General features: G+C 33.4%; 1 protein-coding gene across 1 annotated transcript in view; it reads left to right on the forward strand.

Moving 5' to 3' along the window:
* LOC128994613 (glutamine synthetase 2 cytoplasmic) overlaps window positions 1–23,399 on the forward strand; it is a 62,014-nt gene extending 38,615 nt beyond the window's left edge. The window contains exons 2-8 of the mRNA XM_054419279.1: window positions 12,712–12,900; window positions 15,494–15,655; window positions 15,868–16,013; window positions 18,897–19,025; window positions 21,635–21,834; window positions 22,432–22,571; window positions 23,017–23,399. Of these exons, the coding sequence (XP_054275254.1) occupies window positions 12,723–12,900; window positions 15,494–15,655; window positions 15,868–16,013; window positions 18,897–19,025; window positions 21,635–21,834; window positions 22,432–22,571; window positions 23,017–23,165 (1,104 nt within the window). The 5' untranslated portion in view covers window positions 12,712–12,722 and the 3' untranslated portion in view covers window positions 23,166–23,399. The remainder of the gene's footprint in view (window positions 1–12,711; window positions 12,901–15,493; window positions 15,656–15,867; window positions 16,014–18,896; window positions 19,026–21,634; window positions 21,835–22,431; window positions 22,572–23,016) is intronic.
* Window positions 23,400–24,443: the final 1,044 nt, after the last annotated feature.

Genomic DNA, 24,443 nt, shown 5'->3' on the forward strand with positions numbered 1-24,443 from the left:
GTTTTAGTAGTTATGAAGGTCTCAGATTTGAGAGAATGCCAAATATTTTGTGTTTTCGCTTATATAATCACCATCACATGAAGTCCTCTTATGCAGTTACTGAATCAGCCAAAATGGTAGAATCCGAAACTGTAAGGGTTGATTTCTAGATTATCACGAGCTGGAACTGTAACACCCTATTTGAGAAAAAGCTAATGACCATCCCAGAGGTTTTAAACTTTAAATGTAAATGGAGGCCTCCGAAAAGGCCTAAAATGACATCTCTGTGTTTTTACTCCCCATTCACTACAAAACAATGTGTAGCCAAACTAATTACCCTATTATTTATGTCCACACAAATGTTGTATTCACTTAAAACTGTAGGTTAAAATTATTATGAAGCACTAATCGATACATATTTTCGATACATGCAATCGTTTACAATCGAAATTTACAACTGAGTTGACAACAGCTGATTTTTACTCCATAGAGGCTAAAAACGATTTTTACTCCCTAAAGAGTAAAAATGCTACTTTAGACCCGCAACGCATACCTTAAAACGACTATTTTTATTGCAGTATGACAAAAACAATATAATATGAACCCTTGATGACTCCGCTCAATTTTGTGGATGCCTCTGCGAACGCTACCTAGTTTAAATGTATAGCATGTAAATTGTTATCAAACTTTTTGCTAAAATCAAACCTTGGATTAGTGACATATTTTGTTAATAGTGACTCATCCTTGAGATATATATCACGAAACTTGCGTTGGTTCATGATTGTTCGACCAAAGAGACTATTATTTAGCAATTTGTAAAAGTCTTTTTCAAAATCATTTTTAGCCCATTTTCGTTTTTCAATATTAAAATTAATATAGGGTGCAAGCCATTTTGATTGCCTAAATTTTAAAATTCTATGGTATTTTGTAACAACCAAACCTAATTCCTCATATTTTTGTAATGCTTTATAATGTAAAATATATTTAGTTTGGTCATTTAAATTAGGTATTAATTTGCCATTCATTTTCTCAGGTGCTAATGGATAGTCATTATGTAAATCATGTAAGCTTTTATCATATTTTAAATCAACTTCTAAAATGTATCCAAACTCATCATTTTGATTATATTTGTAGTCTATCTCATTAGTCCAACGGAATTCGTCCACAGGCAGTGGCTCGCACATAGCTGTGGAGTATAGCGAGTTACAATCTAAATATATTAAATACACACTCTCTTGATTGGGATCATAATGTTCGCCCATATATCTATTATTGGCTTTAGCGTAACGTGTAGAAATCATACTGACTCCTCCTCTGATTGCACTTTCTATGAACAAATGCATGTCAATATCTTGAAATAATTGTAATTTTATACCAGTCATTCTAAGACAGGCCTCCCATGTAAGTCCTGGAAGTGAATACATATGTACGGGGTCAAGTTTATAATCCTTTAAACACAGGTCTCTAAATGTCTCAAACACATCAGCCAACAGCAATACATCTGTTTTAAGATATAAATCATGATATTCTTGTAAATTATTTATATTAAAATGGGACCATACATTTTTAGCATGTTCATATTCATTGGGAGAGATATGTTCTTTAGTAAGAGTACTGTAAAATGCTTCTTTTGGAGGTAGAGACTCTGCAAACTTATCTGGTCCCGTCATATATTCATAGGGATATACGCCTTTACGTTGTAGTAGTGGATTTTGTATGAATCTAAATGTGTTTAAATTGGAAGCCAATTTATATAATGGAAGGGACAGAAAGTTGTATGAATCTAAAAATACTAAATCATCTACAGAGAATGATATATATTTTTCCATATCTTTAGCTATACAATTTAATTTACGTTTATTAAACTTTCCCAAATGTTGCATTATTAAATGTCCATCATAATTTTTTAAGTTATGGAAGAATATTGGGATTTTCTTTGTTACTTTATAGTTTAAATTACAATCATTGTGGGCAGCTCCACGGTAGTGGCCATTTGAATGACAATGATCTCTCACCCTATCAAAATATAGGGGCTTTTCACAAATGTGACAATGTGTTGAGTTTTGGAAAGATGCCTCTTGTTCAGGAGTCATTACAAGAGGAATATATATCGCCATTTGACTTTTAATGAAGTCATAAGTCTCAAATAACCTTTTGAAAAACATGTCCATAACATTTTCGCCACTATACAACTCTTCAGAAATAATTGTAGAATCTTTTACTACAACAAATGCAAATCCAGATGGAGTATGGTTGTTAGAGTTTATAAAGCATTCAAAATCTGCATAAATCACAAATGGGGCTTTAAGTTGATATTTATAATTTTTAAATTGTAATGTATCTTGTTTTGACATTTCCACTCGTTGGGCATTAAAGTTTTTACAATATGTTATGTGACGTTCTAATTTATCATTAGTATAAAAATGTTGTAAACACAACTTGCAAAAATGCTTCTTATTATTATCTTTTGTAGAGTGGAACATTAACCTATTAAAATCACGAATTAAACAGTAATGTGATTTACGACCTTGTTGTAATAATAATAAATCTACATGAGTATCACTATTTAGTTTGGTTGTTCTTAATGGATATATGAATTTCTGGTCTTCAACCCCAAATACATTAACACTTATATTATTTTGTCTTTCAAATTTATCTATATCAGATATTTTTACGGGATACTTTATGTTTGTCATATTTAACTGACTTTCATGGGGTAGATAATTAGAGACTCTATTAGCATGTTCATTAGAGTTCTGTGGATATAAAGCTGCTAAAATTGACCAAAGGAAGCATTTATTATCAACATTTTTTATATTTAAAACTGCATGTTTCGATTTAATACTCTCTGGTGTGGGAATGTATGACTTTGGAGTTAATGGCTTATACTTGTAAACATGCAACTGCCAATATTTAGTACGGTCATATATCCATCCACTGCCCTGAGATTGGTATTTGTGCATGGAAGCGTCAATCTTTAAAAGAGCATTTTCAATTTGGGGTATTAAATCTCTTTTCTCAATAGTTAAGGTGGTAAGGCTTCTAAAATCTGCAATACATTCTTTTTCATTAACTAATTGTCCATTTTGATCCAGTGAATATTTTATAAATTTAATTCTCCTTACTAAAGTCCATTTTATCGGCAGAGGACAAGACTGAAGATTATTTTTAAGTTCATTTCTAATCGATTCACCAACAAATTCAATCATTGTATATGGACAATTATTACAAGAATTGACATGTCTTTTAAAATGACCAACCACATTTTTCTTACAAAAATTACAATTCTTATGACTTTGTAATATATGCGATTTTAGAACCACATTATCATCACAGATTAAATCACATACCTTGCACAGTTTCACCTTCATTTGATGTACTAGCTTGTAGTGGCGGACCAAATTGCTCTTCTTGGAGAGCGAGGCAGCGCAGTGTTGACAGGTCGGCATCACGCACGAGATGGGGATTCCCCAGTCGCATGACCGCTTCACTTGGCCCTTGTGGCAGTGCCCGTAAAACTATCTAAAAACGCTTATATCTCGAAAACGGCTTGAGATACGGCAAAACGGTTGAAATTCTGGCAAACGTAGTGGGTGTCAACTTTTGATTATAAACAATATTACAACATAAAAAAATCAAAAAGTAAGAAAAAAATTTAACATTATTTTATATGGGTACAAATAAAATTTACCATGAAAAATCGTCTAAGTCCGTAAAACTATCTAAAAACGCTTATATCTCGAAAACGGCTTGAGATACGGCAAAACGGTTGAAATTCTGGCAAACGTAGTGGGTGTCAACTTTTGATTATAAACAATATTACAACATAAAAAAATCAAAAAGTAAGAAAAAAATTTAACATTATTTTATATGGGTAGCATGCATTTTATATGGGGGAGCGTGTCCAAGTTCGCGTACAAACCTCGCACTGTCAAGTTGATGATTTTGAGAATGGATGTGGATTTGAAATTTTAATAGTATTATACAATGGTATTGAACATTTATATAGGCTTGTATAGGCCGCGAGCTGGATTTTTAAAAAAGTGGTCAAAAAAAGCTCACCATGTTATTCTTATGGGGAAAACGTGCCTAAAGTGGCGTTAAACCCGTATATTGCCTCTACTGTTATCATGTGGAAAAAATAATAAAAGTAGGATTTATTTAATTACCGAACTTAATAGTCTCTGGAAGGAATAAAGCCATATGTTAAACAAGTAGTGAAACAAGCAGATCATGTCGGAGGGTGAGGCAATTGAGGTAATCAATCAGCTGAGCTGGTGGGAGAAGGGGCAATCAGTCGACAGAACAAACAACCTCCCTGACAACACTGGGAAGCCTGACAACAACTCGTCCCAACTCTGTCGGTGATAGGTATTCGAAATGCCAGAAGTAAGGTTCGAACTTGGTTGAAGTTTCTGTTTATATTTTACTTTTAAACAGTATGCCAGTAGGGATCCATTTGAAGAGGGTACAAGGATCTGTTAAAATTAGAGAACAGAAAAAGATGACGAAATGTTCAAGCAGAATACTATTTTACAAAACTTAAACTTAATGTACAACCCGTCGATCATGCAAGAAAGACTGATGCTTTAGGTTTTCTAAGTAGGTAATATCAAGAGTGTCTGTATTTTAAGAAACAAATTTTTAGTTTTCGGCGAATATTTTGTAACACCTACAAAATTAGTCAAGACCAAGACCATTTAGATCACGATTACAAGAACAGAAACGCCATGGATCATAAACAAAAGAAATAGTATTACGTTACTAGACCCGGTAAGTGGGGTTTCAATTTTTAATCAATAATTAGTTTTTAGGTTCCAGATTATCATACAATAAATGACATTAAACAAATAATAAATTTCATATAGTTCTCATCTGCGATAATGTTTAAACAAAAATCCCCCAAAAATATTCTTCTTATACGAACTCTATGATAACTTTGACCTTCTGTGTGGCGGGCCCATTGGGAATTTTGCAAAATCGCTTCTCATTGTCTGCCTACGCTATGAGAGGAATATGTATGCAAAATCTCATGCTTCTGGCTGTTATGGTTGGGCCTGTGCGTTGATCGGGATTTCGCATTTATATATAGAGGTTATTATTATTATTTACATACTTCCAATAGCTCCATATAGGCTTAAAACTTAGCAGGCTACAGTAGGGCTTAGCAGTAAGGTTGAATACAAAACTGAATATTCCTATACAGTATGTTAATCGAAACAGAGTCGAATCCAACATCCAACGAATCAGAAATCATTAATATCGGTCCAGCCATCCTTGAGTAAGACTTTTATATATTTACATGATTCGGGTCATTTACGTTTGTTTATGTTTTTGATCCATACCGTTTCTGCTCTAAATATTCGTGATACTTATGTACTTCCTGATTGTTAGTTAAAAGGTCTTGTGTAAAACGACAAACCTGTTTGCCTTGACAACTTGATAGGGTTCACTTTCCTTCTCTTAACAAAGCTTTCTTACAAGGCAGTACAAGGCCTATTGTCTGACAGTTTGAACATAACACAGAAGTAGGTAGAGTTGTAGATACTGTAGTCTGTGTTTATAACCAATGTTACAAGGTTATCTACCGCTTAGTTCATCTGTTCACTTTTGGCCGAGCTATTTAGTTGTTTGATAGTAACATCAGTTTAATTGTGTCCAATTTAAAATGTTTCTCAATGGAAACCAAAAAGTATTTATGGGTAAATATGTGACTAAAAATATATTTAGACTTGAATATTAGGTTAGCGTATGGTCTAACATATCATGTTTATTCTTGAAATGTTTCGCATCTATTGCGTTATAAAATTACGTTGAAAAACAACAATGCGTAGGTTCAGTATACTTTCATTGTTGCTTAAATATTTTGCTTAGACACGTTTGACAGGTTAAATGGATAAAGGGTGTGAACACTGTTACTATTGTTAGAAAATGTTACCATAAAGGTTTGTGTTTCGCTCTAGTGGGAAGTAAACACAAAATAATCTTTACTGTGTTAATTACCTGAATTTTTGTATGGAAAGCCACCGAGGAAAATAATCGAAAATGTTTACCAGGTAAAACAAATACACTAATTTCTCTTCTAAAATCATTTTGCTCAACAATAATACTAACACATGGTTTGTATTTGTTTTTCAACTCCAAATTTACATATTTAATTAACAACCTAACACAAACCATCACAATTAGTATGCAACCGCATTTGTTATAAATGTGGGTAAGGAAACGTAAAACAATGTTATATTTTCAAACAGGCTGCCAGTTGCCATGTACACTATCACCATAGATAAGAATACACAAGTGTATAGTAGGTACCTATCTAATCTAATGCTAACACTGCCATGGGATTATCATAATGCACATGGTTTACCTAAGCTATATATACAGATTGTTTATTTTGAATATGGCATAACTCACCTTCACTAAAAGTGTATAATTATATATCTAATGAGCTCCTCTCATAATATGTAATTACAGTAATTAGTTTATTTAATCTTACGACTAAACACTAAGTTTTTCTATAAAGTGTAAAGTATTCTAAAATTAAAATATTATAAACTTTAAGAGTTTTAATTTATGTTTCATTTCCACTATATTTAAATGATAAAGTGTATTACATTGAGTTAATACATCTATCTCTAGTCAGTCAGCTTAATTGTATTTTTTTTAGCCTACGTTTATATTAAGCTCAAAGAAATTTAATAGCTACTGATGATATTTTGCTAACATTTGTTCTGAGGTAGATTATAGACAGGGGAGTTGAGTCAGAGTCAATTTGATTACCAGTAAAGTTTAGTAGCTTCTTGATGGTTCAAAACTGAACCCTGTCCTTGATCATAACTTGAGTGTGGCTAAATAAGTAATTGGTATTTTTCAGTAGCAAAGTCACACAACATCCCACTTTATTCTACTCCAGTCCTTCACTCAATTTCTGGCAGAAACATGTGTAGCCTTGTCACTGTTATGATAAAGAATGCAGCCAGTTATATCCTGAAAAAATTAATAAGCTATAGTAGACTTCCCATGGTTCAAAGCTGGACCCATCTGTCCTTCAAGATTGACAAACTATCTCTATAAATGCTTCAGTCATCCTTAATTACTGAACAACTCAAACTTTTAATTCTGCTTAGTTGTTGAAGGCTACATAATAGTGAATACACTGCTGTCATAATGAAATTATAAATCTCTCAATCATATAAGTACATAAAATATGTACTGGTAGCATAAATTCCCTGTCTTAAAGTACAACAGCTGTAAACAAGATGTAATAAGCTACTCATTTAGTTGATTGTATCTGCATTTGAGTCGGTGGTATAGGCAGTGTTAACCCGAAGCCTAAGACACAAATTATTTTAATTTGCAAATTAAACCTAAACATCTTTTGATGCTTTAAAGTAAAATCTTGGCACAAGTTATCTTTGTGAACAACGAAGAAAGCGAGAGTTTGCCCTTTGAAAAAATATGTAATTGCTGCTATCTTTTTGATAAACCAGCACTTAGTCTTGTGAGTCTGATTCTCAGCCACAAAAATGAATAAAGGGGTCAGAAGTCACACGAAAAATAACTGGATGCTTGCTTTGCAAGATTAGCAAGATCAGAGGTCACAGTTAATCAATACAGTTCAAACTCACAGTCAAAATTATCTCATTCTTGGAAATTCGTTTTACTACAGTGAAACTGAGTAAAATACTCAAAATACATTAAAAATAAATGTAATGTTGTATAAATTCCATTAAAAACTGTCTTCCTAGGATTTTAAAGAATGTTAGCTTTACTTGTATTTCAAACCTAAAACTAGTAAAATTTATCTCAAACTTATTGTCAGTACCTAGTAAACTGTTGTAATAGGCTATATTAATTTGAACGATGGTGTTTTTGGCCTCTGGGGACCTTAAAACGAAAAAGTAAATCGGTCCCGGATCTAGGTCTTACCATGAGACCTGCGGTAATAGCTTATTCCCTATATGGGAAATTTGCCAAAAAAATCCGATCTTCAAAAATACGGATTAATTTATTTTGATTAAAATTTAGTACCTATGGTCTTTATGATGAAAAAATGGTTAAACCCTCATTGATGTAAAAATTAAGGTTTTAAAGTTATTGCAACTTTTGTGATTTTCCCAATATCATAGTTACTCCCACTGCTTACCCTTAATAAAGGTGGTTGAAAAGCTTAAGTAATAGAAGAAAGTATGCCGTGTCAGATTGCTGAAACCATTTATTTTAAAACAACGTAGGCTTATAAGAACATAATTACTTCGATAAGACAAATAAAAACCAACTTATAGTGTACTATTTTCAGGTGAATATGGTTGCAAAGGTTTTTTTTAACTAGAGTGAGATTATCTGTGTTTCTTTGTTACTGACTAAGATCAGATGTCTCCACATCCAGAACAATTTTTTTAAAGTTCATTGATCGAGATCGGACTGAGTTAGAACCATGCAAGCATATACAGTAAGTAATTTTTCAAAGGTTATAAATTTCTTGTAACATGAAGCAACAACACAGTAGGAATATCCATAGTGCCACTAAAACTGTTTTATTAGGTACTCTAACAAATGACTGACGTAATTTTAACAAAGCACATGAAACATATAGCCTAATTTGCTCTTTAACTCTAAGTGGTCCACTTTACTTGTGGTGGTGTGGTCACTTCACACATCTAACGGGCCTGTAAACACCACTTCAAACACTTTAACTGCTCTTTTAGGAAAAAGAAACTTAAAAAAAAATATTGTGAGCTGATTATGATCAGAACAAGTTCTCAAGTGTGGTAGGAAGTACAAATAACACTGAAATGATGTGTGTTGTGTGTAGCCAAGACAACACTTGGTGTAGCTTATATCCTAATGTTTATTACAAAAATTTTATTTTAACTGGAACTTTAAACATCCTAATTGTTTAAATACTATTTTATATAGTTTATTAAGTAACAGATTTCGAAATAAAAATAATTCATACCTGATGAAGCAAAGCATTAGATGGAAAATGTGCTAAAAGTAAAAGTAAATATGACAAGAAGGCTTACTGTTACAGTGAAGAATTACTGTTATTTATATGTTTGACAAAGAGCTTAATATCAACAAACTGTTGTGTAAGTCAGTGACATTCCTTAGACACCAATATAAAAACATGTTATACTGTAACTGTGTTAATATTAAGTAACAAACACAATTATTCCAAAGTATATCTGAAGCTAAATGCTGTGTTTTACATGTTTCAGTAGCCACTGTCATTCTCGTAAACATTGCTAATGCAATTTTTGTCCACTTTGGACTTCGATTAAAATGATTAGATTTTTTTTAACGCGTAGCAAGGATTAGGGTAACGGAGACAACATACTATAATTCATCTACCAAAATAACCACACAAAAACTACTATTAAGTTTTAGTTTCATTAGTTTTTTTTTTATTTGTTGGATGATTTTAGATCATGTGTGATAAGACTAACTGTAATATTAAATATTCTAGATGAAACAATAATGCACCTATCAGCATTTATCGTCTTTATAATCAATATCCAATCGTCAATGTAGGATTGATATTTACAGTATATCTGTTCGTAGATATATAGTACTGAATATATGTACAATATTTTTAGGATATTGCATCTAAACATTATGTAAATATCTACTTTTATATCTATTACATATCTATAGAATATCTTAACAGATATTTTACAGATTTCTTAGATAAGATATTTTAAAAATATATTTAATTACATTTTGAGATCTTTAGACATATTTCAACCACTTTGAATATTCAATGGATATCTGGTGCTGTTAGGGGATAAACTTAATTGCTGCTTTAATAGCATTAAAACTTGACATAAATCTTATGCAAAACTTAATCTTTATTTTTATGGACTTTCAGTTGCTAATTAGCATTATTCCACCCAAAGAAACTGAGTTATTGATTGGTTTAATTAATTACATTTTAATTAACATGATATAGAGATTAGCATTTTTATCAGATTGTGATCTCATCAATGATGGTCTTCATCTATATCTCAATCACAATGAAGACATTATATTAACAGCTGCAATCAGATATTTATGATTCTGAGTTGCATGGTGAGGAAAAATCAACCAAGAACCAATCTGACAAGATTCGATTGAAAACCGGTTCTTTTCACTGTCCAAATGCAAGCAACCTGCTTGAAACACATTTATTTTTTACTAGAACTACTTTCCTTTAATGAAAGATAGACTTGATTTAAGAGATCTTTTGTTTTCCATCAAGATTATTAAAAGGTATGATTATTATTTAGAACCATTTTATCATCTGCAAACACTTAATATTTATGTGGTTAAACTTGTGGACAAAGTTTAGAAACAGAGTTATTATATTATAAGAATTCATTATTTAAGTGACCATTTTTTTTTTATTTAGTAAGATATCAAATAATGCTTTGCTATTTTAATTTGTTATTCATCGTATCTTAAATGTAAAATTTTGATTTGATCATCCGATCCCTCATTGCTGTTTATATTCTTTGTTATCATATAATATCCAACATAAAATGATATTCCCCATTATAAATTTCATTATTGTTGTGATAATGGTTTTTATTGAGAAAAAAAACTCAAAATTATGTTTAGCATAGATATTGAATTAAATCCATGTTCCAGTAAATGTGTATGCTGATTTCATCAACTTCATTTCTGTTGAATGTGTATGATGAAATTACATCAGTCTGTTAAATTTTATAAAATTATCTAATCATTAAAAATGTTAGCAAAGAATGTTTGAATTGTTACTGTGGCCATATAGACAAATTAATACATGTTTTCTGTTAGCTTTAGGATTAAAATTATTTTTATAGTTCTCTAGGCGTTTGAATGAATACCTGTGAGTTACTTTATACTGTTATTTTTAACAGTACTTATAGATTCAATCATGCCAACTATAGGAAAAAATCACCTAGATCTTGTAACATCCATAAAAGAAAACAATGCCGATTGAAAAATTAAAAAAAATTACCAGTAGCAACACCAATGTTTTTTATATATTGTCAATGTTTTCATTAGTCAGCAACGAGCAACTCTTGGAATGTTTTATTCACATGTATCTTATTGTTACATAGCTAAAAACATTAGGGGCAACAAAAATGTTTTTTTCTCTCACACTATTGGACAAAATTTTAACTTATAGCTAATATTAAACCAGAAATCTGTTCTCAAAACATCAACAAATCATCAAGGTCATGGAAAAGATATGGGACAGGCTAAACTTCCTAAACAGAATATGTTCTAAACCCATCTAATTTATGATCAACTAACATAGCATAGATAAGATATGGGACCTTTAAACTGATAAGGCCTGGTCATGTTTTGTTGTGGGTGGAATGTAGTGGGGATTTAGTGATAAAAGATGATAGTATTAAACTACAGTAGACCTAGGACTTGTGCCAGATCAAACTTAGCCTTGGCCCACAGAGGAGAGATTCCATGGTCAGAACTTCTGTATAAAGTTGTGAGTCAGGTTTTCATCTTTTATGTATTTTGTTCTCACTTTGTGTGTCTTTGTTGTTGTTTCTTGATGTAAAGCTATATAGACATAGACATTCTTTATTCCACAGAACATTTCATATATACATGTAATAACATTAGAATATGAGCATTGTCAAAATTAACTCTATACAAAAGATTAAACATTGAAACCAAACTTAAAACCAAACAGAGAAATAGATTCCAAATTAAAGCGGTGTAAAAAATCTTCAATGGAATAAGAAGCTTTGTCAATGAGTAAATTATTAATTGTCTTTTTACATCTAATTAAAGTCAAATATTTTTGTTTAGAAAATTATCACATAATGTATTGCTATTTCATATTGAATGTTGAATTATAATAAACATCTTATTAACTACTTAAATCCAATTTTAAAATAAAATATTATAACTGTAAAATTTAGTCTTAAGTGTGCTGATTTAAATTACTGATTTCTGTGGTTCATAAGCATGGACAAAAAGAATAATTAAATATAGACTGTCAGCCATGCTGTGGTTACCATAGTTTCTGGGGAACACCGCTGGGAGTGCCGTGTAATTACGTAGCGCATACGCCGTAACTTCATGGCGCTCCCAGCGGTGTGCGCCAGAACCTATGGTAACCGGGCGGCTGACGGTCTACATTTAATTCTCTTTGTCTATGATATAAGTTACCAAGCAAGTCAAACTAAAAGTACAATTTATAGGAGCTACAGCTTCTTTTATGTCACATCAAACATCATTGTATTGACAACTATAGAATTTTACAGAGTTTTACAGTAGCACACTCACTGTGAAAGGATCACTCAACTGATCTCTTAGAGGAAAAAATAAGCTACAGATAGTCCATAGGTGGGGTATTATTTCTCCTTCAGTATCCAAAGAGTATGTTCTGTCGGCTCAATTATACCCTTATAGATTGTTGTCAGTGGAAGTTTTTACTCATGTGTCCAACGTATAAGCCATTGCAGCTCCAAGAGATTGATTGTTCCCAGTTGGGATAGTCGTAAATTTCAGTTTGGGAATGCTTGCCATTACCCCGGGATAAAGAGTGTTGCAAAGCAGAGTGGGGACGCCGTTCCCACAAGTTCCCGCTCTACGGCACCACTGATTGTTCCTGCCTCTGTGATTAAAAATAAGGCCATTCAAATATTAGGTTGTAGCTACATCTGTCTCATCTACATTTTTCTTTTTCTTTCAAAAAGTTATACCATCGTCTGACTTTTAGTCTGTCTGTTGCAGAGTGAATCACCATGTCGCTATTAGCGGAATCACCGAATGCCAAGCTGAACAAGACTGTTCTGGACAAGTTCCTCTCTCTGCCACAGCCCGACAACAAGGTTCAGGCGGAATACATCTGGATTGATGGAACCGGAGAGTCCCTCAGAGCTAAAACAAGGACTCTGGACTTTACACCCAAGAGTTTGTCAGGTGAGAAGTGATGGGAGTAGTGAATCATTAACTATAAGACACTTTTTAAAATATATTCATTATTTTTTTAGATTTAATGGGGTGATAGCTTCACTGAATAAGATCAGTAACTGGGTCTTTAACCAGGAAAAACTATCAAAAACACATGATCAAGCTGGGCCTAGTTAGTTTTCAACCATCAAAAACCTATTGACTTTTTACAGGGTTGAATTGACCCCCTGATTACTAGTTGAGCACTACTTAGCTACCCAGCTACAAGTGCCCATCGCAATAGACTACTATTCTGTGTGATTATCCAGAGATAGTGAAGTACTCTGACATAAGTGTCACATATGGGCAAACCAGTAGTGAGTTTAGTGATAAGATTGTGTCTAAAAGCAGCATTGTCAGCCTTATCAGCCCTAAAAGCTACCATGAGCAGGTGCAAAATATGTTCACAAATAAGTTCTTAACATTATATTTTACACCATAAAATTTCCAAAATGTATTTTTAGTGTGTCTCTTATCTCTAAACAAAAATGGAAATGTTGTATGCAGTGGTGTAGTTAGATGATGTTCCCATACTTTGATTTTTCAAAAAATCTTATACAATAGAACCTCGATAACAATTACCTGGTAAGACCCCTCGATAACGTAGTTATCAAATTCCCTTGAATTTATTTTACCTCTAATCACATGCCAACCTCGATAAGAAGGCAACCATTTAAAATCCCCATGAGAGTCTTGTTATCAAGATTCTACTGTCTATCAATAGACAATGTGTTTTTTTCTGAGTTGATGGTGAGGATTATCGCATTGGAAAATTTACTACTTCACCATTGGTTGTATGCCTTCCGTATTTCTATATTTTTGTAAGGGACCAATCTGAACTCTGTTCTCATTATGACTTTGACGTCTTGTCATAGAAATCATTGGACAGTTTGTTATAGTCAAGTTGTATAACGGTACAACAAAATAGGGATAGCACAAGTCAAGTACTGTATGGTAAAGCAGCAAATTTAAATCCGCTTTTATAAAAATACCTGCAAGATAATATCACATCATATAACATATTTGTCTTCTTCGAGCTTATTAGTTCTCTAGTTGTTTATAAGATGTATAAACAAGATACTTTTCTGCTTACCGGGACCAGATTTTTCTTACCAGACAGCTTGGAAAATATCAAACAAAACTATCAACATTGCCAAGAAATATAACAATATACAACTGAGTTCATTAAAAACTAAATACTGTGTTTATTTTTCTCAACACTATAAGAGCACAGCTTAACATGGTGACAAACAAATGCTTAGTATTCTGACCCCATAAGAATGTGATCGCAAGCCAAGACTATTGTAAACAGCTAGACTGATACTGATGTTTGTTGTTAGTGGGTGAGTCAGAGTGTATTGTCTACTCAATAATGTATTCCAAGCCCTTCACCTAGAAATGTGACCTTCAAAATGTAAACAACATTTACAGAGGTGGTTTGATCACTCAGAGTAACAGGGTTTTGCAAATTCAGTTCTCTTCATAAATAATTTAATGAAGAAAATAAATATTTTTAGTTCTGTAAAACAATTGTTATAATTCACCCCATTGGGGTATTGTAAGTTGAAGAGACAGGAGCATGGGCATGGTTTATGGAGAGGTTATGTATTAATTTACACCAGCATTAGTTGTCAAAAAGCATTTTGGACTTGTAAGGAAAAGAGATTGTGCTTTGACAAAATATTTAATCCAGAAGTGTAGGCAAAGCTAAAGGCCTAAAGGCAAAGCTGGTGTATTTTGAAGAGTACGGAGTTTTGATCCGAAGGACCAAATCCTGCCAATCATCAAATGGATTTAAATATTTTATCTATGTGATAACGACTCTCTTGGATAGCCTGAAGGATGTGTAAACGGTTCCAGGCTGGAGCCTAGCATCCTCGTTTGTATATAAACTGTTGTAATGTCATTGTGATGATGTGGAGTAGTATGAGTGTATAAATGAAGATACCTGGGCCCTATTTATCTTTCTCTAACCACTACCAAATCACGCACATTTCCTGTCGTTACCCAACTCTATTGCATGGAAACTATCTAACTCGTCAAAGTGCACAATATTACCTTAGCTGCCTATCACAGCCAGCTTTTATGTTCTTTAATATATCTAATTATAATATAGTGAACAGAGAAATTTATATATATATATCTGGACTTATTCTAATTCGTAAAAAAAGTAACTAGATTTACCAAATGTGAATTCTAAATTTGTGAAATTGATTGCCAGACCACGACCATTTGAGAACCTAATAAATTACATAATTAAATTAAAATAAGTTTGCCCTGCCCTACACCCTTCCCCAACCCCTATATCTATTAGCTAGACATCTTATGCTACAACTACTTATCCGGTCAAGTTGTACAGCTCCAGGCGGTCGACACACACACTGTTCTACTCTCATCGCGCGTGCTTGCCGGGCCGACTGCGCGTGCCACCGTGTCACGTGACTTGCGCTACCTATTGTCTTGTAGCGAGTCGCTACATCATGTTCTATTACTTTCTTCTTTGTCACCCTGTAGTGAAGGGAAAATCAACTAGTAAGTTTCTAAATGTGTAATTTTGTTTCAGAACTACCAATCTGGAACTACGATGGCAGTTCTTGTTATCAGTCGGAAGGCAGCAACTCCGACACATACCTCTACCCCGTAGCCATGTACAAAGATCCCTTCCGCCGAGGAAACAACATCCTGGTCCTCTGTGAAACATACAAGTACAACAAGAAACCCACAGGTAAAATATAAAAAAATGCAAACATTCCTGACTACAGCAATTAAGGCGTATTTATACATTCAAAAATAATAAATACATTTATTAATTTTCTAAAGGCCAAAGATTTATTAGTCTTGAAGGGAAACCAGAGTATAGTTCTTTAAGGAACGAGCTGGTTTAGACCTCGGGAATAGACGAAAACTTGTAAATTTTCACTCTGTCTGTCCATACAGAGACTAATCATCGCCTCACTTGTGCTGAAGTGATGAAGAAGGCTGCAGATCAGAAACCATGGTTTGGCATTGAACAAGAGTACACATTACTGGACATGGAGGGAAGACCTTTTGGCTGGCCTAAGAATGGTTTTCCAGGCCCACAGGTAGGCTAAATGTTAAAAATAAAATCAATACTCTTAAGGTACGTTAAACAGCACCATTTTGAATTCAATGTGGGAAAACCCTGAAGTAATAAATTTACTAAGCCTTTTAAGAGTTTTGACAGTACTTTTAATACTTTCTTATTAAATGGCTACCATACAAGTAGGTATTTTAAGCCAAGTATGAATGGAGATGAGTGTAGGATGAGTGGCGCGATCTTGTAGTCTTGTTAGTGACTAAGGCCGACATTCGTTAGGCGCAGCTGTAGCTCTCGACCGTTTTAAGTTCGAGACAAAACTATCTCGAGCCGCAGTCTAATATGTGACCAAAAAAGTGGGTTTATCCTCAACCACTAGAAAGAGATACTGGTTCGTCAAAGCCTTGAAAAGATTTATGTGCATCCTCAAGAAAAAGTAAATACCAGCTTTGGAACACCTTTTTGTAAATCAGGGCATCATTTGTATGAAGTTTTTTTTTACTGATGCATGGTTATCTCTGTCTGGTTGAGATGGGTAATCATGATAAACATTTGAGAAACTATTGTCAGAAGAAAATTTCAATATGAGTTGGTCACTGTGTAAAAGCTACAATATCCACTTTGGTGGCAGACTCTGTTAAAGTCCAACATCAAGAAAAAAATTGGTTCTCAATTTTATTTCAAAGTGTGATGGAAAAACAGAGCTATAATTGTTTTTTAAGCGTGTCAAGTAGTATGTCAAAGTAAAAAAAATATTGAAATAAAATGAATTAGGTTATTTTTAATTATTGGAATTGTAATATTGTTCTGGATAAAACAGCTGATCTTATTAACAATGCAGGTTATAATTTGGTTGTAATATGCCTTAGTAGTGTATTAATCTCACAATATTCCCTTCCACTGCACATGAAAACTATCAGGTAAAAAGCTTTACATAGGTACTTTGCAACTGGCTTGTAATCATAACTAGTGTACCACACTATGCTAGGTGGCTGAGTGTTTAAAGTGTTCGCCTGACCATACGGCCGGATTTCCCAATAGGCCGGGCTTATCCATTATCCATAGTCTAAAAGTAACAGTGCTCATTAATCTATAACCTAAATACAATTTTAAAATGTAGGAGTTGTCTCAAACATTACAGCTCTTGAATTGATTGATGATACACATCAATGCTGTCAATTAAGTGCTAATCAGTGGGCCTGGTGGATGTATGATCCGAATAAGATTATATCAACCATAATTTATTGGCTTATTCATTCTTTTATAACAATTGAGTGATCAGATTTTTTAGGTTTCAAAATAAAAACAATAAATTTTATGAATATATCACAAATAAATTTATTAAGAAAAATTAATTTTAGTGAGCACAGTTTGGTCAGTTATGTTTTGTTGTATGGAGGAGTTTCCTATAAAAAAAATTATAAAATGTTATTATTACCCATGACAGATTTATTTTAGTAAGAGATTTCTTTTAGTAGATTTCTGATTTCTGATTATAAATTACCGGTAGTGTTTTAAGCTTTTCAGTTAGTTTTCATACATTTTATCCCAGATTGTAAGCATCGCAGTGAAAATCTACGCACACTGTTGGAAAGATATTTTTCTGTAGATTTGCACAGTCCCATTATAAATTAAAATAGGCAAAAAAATAAGCACATGACATAAATTTGATTAATTTGAAATAAAAAAAAAATTAACATGGGCCTTATGGGTTGCTATGCTGTGTCAAAATAAAAACGAAATATAAACAGAAAATCAAAACAAATTGAAGAAATTCCAATCACATGTTTTATTTAGAGTGTGGGGTGAAAATAGAGAAGCCTGAACATTACATATTTTTGGTTGAGTTTTCAACCACTTGACGACCTCTAGTTACAGATGAAACTAAGTTTAATTAACTAATATTGTGGAATGAATTATCTTGTTGAGCCCCACCCTTGACTTTCCACATAAGTTGCCACCCTTCTAATGATTTATGGTTAGTCCCTTGAGGGAATGTGACTTTACACTCCACGGTATGACTTACTCCACACAATACTAGCAATGATGATTAACTATTAATTCTCAGGAATCTAACTTAACTAGTGTCCCTGTTGCTCGAATTCGAGCAATTGCTAAGTATTCCAGGTGTTATTTTTAAACGAATAACAGTCATACTTTCTGATGAATTACAAAGATTCGACTCAAAGATTATGGAAATACTCACGATGTACATAACAGATTATATAATTTTATCAAGGCTCTCTCAATTTTTTCCATTGTAATATTTGTGCCAACCCAAATTAAAATGGTAAATATCTCAATTCAACCAAGTTAGTAAATGTTTGTAGCAAACTTATTGACTGTTTACAATTAACATGTTTTCTTCTTCTCACTTTTAATTTCTGTCAACAGCTGGAGTTTCATAACAATTTTTTCCCCATGTTAATCTTATGGAGAAATACGAAACTTTAAAGGGCCCCAGGGCCTAACTCTCTAATTATTTCCATAAAAAATAAAGTTCCATAAAGTAAATTTTATATACACATACAATTCCATTATGTCAAAAGGAAGGAAGGTTGCAAGCCCTAAGATGGATGAAAGCGGACATGAATGCTTATTGTCAATCGCCAACATTTCCTGTTAGCTTGGTTACACATATAAAACAATATTATCTCCAACAAATAGCTAGCAGCCATTGGCAGCAATGCAGATACTACTTTACCGGCTTGGCGGGGTATGCCAGTATCGGATTAAGACATTAACCATTTTCAACCCACAAGCAAAGAATTACAAAGCTGAAAACTCCTTTTAGTAAAATACAGGGAATAGGCCAAAATTTAACTTTAACAACAGTGTAAACTTTAATCACTACCTACTACCATTAAACAAATTTAAAATACGACAATTAATCATCTATCTGCTGCAGGGTCCCTACTACTGCGGTGTTGGAGCTGACAAAGTTTACGCACGAGACATCGTAGAAGCTCACTACCGAGCTTGCCTCTACGCAGGAATCACCATCTCTGGGATCAACGCTGAGGTCATGCCTTCACAGGTACACTGTCTTGTCGAATATGTGATTCAAAACATGATCAGATTGCCAATAAGAGATACTGTATTCAAAAGTTTGAACATAGTTGAATGAGCCCACTCGTAGAGTGTGCTGATGTTAAAGTTTGATTTTCTGCGTTAAGTTTTTTGCACTACATCATTTGATGTGAAATAAAACATCCAATAAGTAACATAACTAAATAAGCTTCAATAAACAACAAAATTAGAAATCCGAAATTCAACAAAATAAATTCAAAAAGGGCAATATGGCAGTGTGCTGTTCTTGTTCAGGAAGTGTGTGATGTGAAATTGTGGTACAAGTTTAAATCAATACTAGGGGCCCATAGCAGCAATTGCTGCCATTCGCCTCTGTTGTAATTTGGCCTTTTCCCTTTTTAACCATTCCCTATGCTGTGCACCATTCCTAAAAACTCTCCTTTGTAGTTGCAGTCTTCCCCTAACACGATACATTCCACCATTCTAACTACAAGTCAAGTCAAGTCAAATAAATCTTTATTCAAACATACAACAATGTGTACATGAATGCGTCTTAATCTTAAACTATAACTAATACTAAAACCATTTTCCTGATCCATTTTATTTTTTTTACATATTTACATGTTTATTTACATATTTGAACATAGTGCAGTAAATTCTTCAAAATTATAAAACTCTCCACTAATTAGAAAATTCTTAAGCCTTTTTTTGAACTTATTTCCGTTTTCCTCATTTCTGATGCTACAAGGGAGGGAATGAAAAAATTTAACCCCAATATAATCTGGGCTTTCTTTAAATTTTTCTTTTTTATGCTTTTTAATTATAAAATTGTGTTTGTGTCTAGTATTGTAAGTATGTACATCTTGCTGTCTTTGCAGTTGCGACTCCCGGCTTTTAACATATAATATAGTCTTATATATGTAGAGGCTGTAAACTGTAAAGAATTCTAATTCTTTGAAACGATTTTTACATGATTCATTTTCATTTAAATTAAGGATGCACCTTATGGCCTCTTTTTGTAAATGTAAAATTTCATTTAAGTTATATTTATTCGTTCCACCATAAATTTCAATGCCATAAGCAATATGGGAGTGTATATTTGAATAATAAACCACACGCAAAATTTCTTTACTGCAAAGGGGATATAGTCGTCTTAAAGTAAAAATACCGGAGCTAATTTTATTACATATTTTATTGACATGTGAGGTCCACTTTAGTGTACTGTCCAAGGTTAGACCTAAAAATTTGGTTTCACATGCAAAATTTTCAAATATCTTTTTGCCAGACTTTTTACATTCAAATTTGATAAAGGTTGTTTTGTTTTCATTAAGTAAAAGGTTTTTTTCATTTAGGTAATCTCCAATTATTTTGAGCGAATCTTTCATTTTTATTTCAAGAAGTTCAATATTCTTTTCATGTATAGACATACTTATGTCATCTGCATACAAGCAGAGGGCATTGTTTTCTACCCGTTCAGATAAATGTTTTAGCATCCCTCCCAAGTAGCACAGGAACAGGAATGGACCCAACACAGATCCCTGAGGAACAGAATACTTAACTTCCCTAACATTAGATCTAACATTGTACATCTTATTTCCATCTAAATACCCAATGTTAACAAACTGTTGGCGGCCCTCTAAATAAGATTTTATCCAGTCCAGTTCTTTACCACTAATTCCATATGCTCTGAGTTTTTGCAGTATAACTTTAAATGATTCACGCTATCAAAAGCCTTAGACATATCTAAAAAGGCGCCAACAACATAATTGTCCTCATCCAACTTATGTAATACATTTTCAATATAAGAAATTAGAGCTGTAGTAGTAGATTTATTTTTTCTATATCCATGCTGTTCTTGATCTAATAAGTGGTTATTTTCAAAATAATCTACTAGTTGAAAAAGTAAACTTTTTTCAAATAGCTTTGATAGAGCAGGTTGAATTGCCAATGGTCTATAGTTTTGCGGATCTTTTTTATCACCTTTTTTATATACTGGAATTATTTTTGATATTTTTAGTTGAGCGGGAAAAACGCCTGTTATTAGTGATGTATTAATCACATGTAAAAGTGGCTTTAACAAAACAGATTTTGATTCTTTAATAATTTTGATTGGAATTTCATCATAACCGGATGACCATTTTGGTTTTATTGAAAACAAACGACACTGCATTACCATTCTAACCATAAACCGGAACACTAAAATCAATAAACAAACAAATACGCAATGTTTTCATCAGCTGTTATATTTAAAACAGCTTATAGAAACACTGTAGCAGTACTTCCATTAGAAAATGACTGGATCTTAATTTGTACTCTAAATCTGGCTACAGCTTTACAGCTTTAACATTGAAATGGAATGTCTGATCTAGTGTGTATTTTTATTAATGTTCGTAGCCAACAGTGGAAGTTAATAGTGGCTCAATAATTAGTGTTATTTTCAAATACCATTGATTTTGTGAATGCCTAATCTCATGTTACTGCAAACCTCAATAAGACATCTACCTTGGTAACGTGTATTTAATTAACCCCAAAAGAGACCTGTTATCGAGAATCAACTGTACCCATAAATCCAATGTTGCAGATTAAACTGAATATAACACTATTGTACTGTTTCAGTGGGAGTTCCAAGTAGGTCCATGTGAAGGTATTTCCATTGGAGACGAGCTGTGGGTAGCTCGGTATTTGTTGCACCGTGTTGCGGAAGAGTTTGGCGTCTGTGTTACTCTCGACCCCAAGCCCATGCCTGGTGACTGGAACGGAGCCGGAGCTCATTGCAACTTCAGCACAGCTTCAATGAGAGTAGACAATGGAATCATGTGAGTTTAGATTGGTTTTTGAACATTTTAAAGTATTTTATTTCACATGAAGGTCATTGGAACAATCCTGAGGAAATTCAGTGGCTTTTGGATGGTTCGAAACTGCACACAAATAATGTCTTAAAAATTAGAATTGTAATAAATTCTCCTGGCTGAAGAAACAGCTGATATTAGTCAGTAACAAAGCTACAAATAAGGCATCTTACTCATCCCATACTCATATTCCATTCTTTTTTGTGTGAACGTAAGCCTTGGTTTTGTCTCCGTCTTAAAATTATAGCACTATTTTAAGTGATAAAGAGACAGCTAATTATTTACAAATTGTAACAAACATGATCTTTAAAAGGATATGGATAAACTATTGATTAAGTTCAAGAAGATCTCAACAACTGCTTTTTAGCCTAACCACTGAGGATGCCATTTCAAAGTAGGGGTGAAACGTCTGGCAACAGTGTTTTAGTGACGACGTGGTTGAAAAACACCACCATGAACTCTCATTTCACTGGCCGCAAAAGCATACGAATTGGCATCTTTCCATAGGAACTGAAAATTAATTGTTCATATTCACAAGGTAACTTCATATTTTTACGTTTGTAGAGAGATTGAGAAGGCCATTGACAAGCTGTCCAAGCAACACATTCGTCACATCCAGGCCTACGATCCCAAGGGAGGGAAGGACAACGAGAGACGACTCACTGGCAAACACGAGACATCATCCATCCATGACTTCTCTGCAGGTACTGTATCTGTAGAGATCACCACAACATCCACATGTTCCTAATAGTTCATTAGTGTTCATTCAGGTGTTTATCGAAACTCAAAAAGTAAATCGTTTACATGCTTGATTATGGTTATAAAAAAAGGCTGAGTTGGCAAGATTGTTGACTAAGTTCTTTAAATTTGCTTGTATAATTTTGTGACTAATAAAATACCAAGCAAACTTAATTATTAGCTGTCTTGTAAAGTTGTGTGATTCCTGGATGTTACACACTTATTGAGCGGTGAGAAAAGAAAAAGGAATGTATAGTGTTTATATCGAAGGCATTATTAGTGAAGGTAGACGACAAATGTCAGACTATCTTGTGACCTTTGTAATTAGCTTTTTAACAGTAGGCCTATTGCAAATATATCTAGACCTTACTGGTAATTTGCAAGTATTTCATCAGCAACTTTTGTCTACAGGTGTCGCGAATCGTGGCGCCAGCATCCGCATTCCCCGAGGTTGTGCTGAAGAGAAGAAAGGTTACTTGGAAGACCGACGTCCCTCATCTAACTGTGATCCCTACAAAGTAGCGGAAACCATCGTTCGCACCTGTTGCCTGGACGAGTAAACTAGGCCATATTCCAGCTGTATTATAAGCAACAAAGTGCATTATCTACGTTTGACGTTTGCTATCATTGTATTATGTATTTTTAATGGATATTAACAGATTATATAAGTAATTTTTTAAAGTAAATGGTTATTTTTATATAAGTCTTCTTGTTGGGACATGTTTCAATTCCTGACATTGTTTAATAATGTACAAATGACAAATTAATATATTAAACCATTTGTTATATAAACATTTGTTATGTTTGTTTTTTTAAACAACCTCAATGAATGGCTGGGTTGTGTAATAGGAATAGGTGGTTTGCTTGTTGTAAGGTACGAGGGTCGTTTTTTAAGGTAAGGGTCATTTTTGTGTACAGCTCTGTTTTTCACAAGTTAACTGCAACAAGGCTCCTTGCTGCTTACTGGCATAATTTGTGAACAGAATGACATTTGCAGCTCTGTAGCTGACGTGTACGCTTCACTGTTTAAATTTTTTTTTCATTTTTGAATCCCCAACATTTGAGAAAAGGTCAATAATACGTTTATGAGCACAAGAGACAAATCCGATGCTGACATTTAACACCAGATGGCTGAAGTTTATGACCGTGACGCAACGATAGTGAGGAAAGAGCAGAAATAGGCTAGGGAGTTTTTGGTGGGTACCCTTCTAGTTCTAATTAATGGAACTATAATTACTGTTAAGAATCAAACGTAAGGCTTGTGTTGTTTCCTCCTCGGCTATCTTAGTTCATGGTGTTGGGACCGCTCACCTTTGTCAGGAAAAACACAGATCGCTTCCCAATATAGGTTCTTTGGGTATAGCAGAGTGAGAATGCTGTTCCCACCCCACTACACCACTGTTCTCAATGTTAAGTAATGTGATCGTTTTTCATAGCGCACCAATTATGCCTCTTTGGTATAAAAGATTATACATCACCAGGCTTTGCCACTTTGACTTATATGACAGTTGATGCATTGGTTTGAACCAAAAGATAGGAAAATGGTACAGTATAATAAACAGTCACAGAGACTACTTTACTATTTTCATAATATCACTAACCTATCTTGCTTATGTCAATACCTCTTTAAATTGAAACTGCTCTACATTTAAATTGGATATGTTGCTAGTGGTTGGTGTCTCAAACTTCAGTGCAGAGGTTCCAATTCCCATATCACAAAGTTTAAGGGATTTGAACTGTTAACTCTTTTGAAAACTTTTACTCTCTACAAAACACTATTAAAAGCTGTAAAAGTGTATTTATACTGGAAAAAAATCACAGGTGAAGAAGAGCAGCTA

The sequence above is a fragment of the Macrosteles quadrilineatus genome, unplaced genomic scaffold (genome assembly GCF_028750875.1).
Source record: "Macrosteles quadrilineatus isolate MER2022 unplaced genomic scaffold, UCM_ALF_1.0 Scaffold_5__1_contigs__length_97177068, whole genome shotgun sequence".
In the NCBI taxonomy this organism is placed as follows: Eukaryota; Metazoa; Arthropoda; class Insecta; order Hemiptera; family Cicadellidae; genus Macrosteles; species Macrosteles quadrilineatus.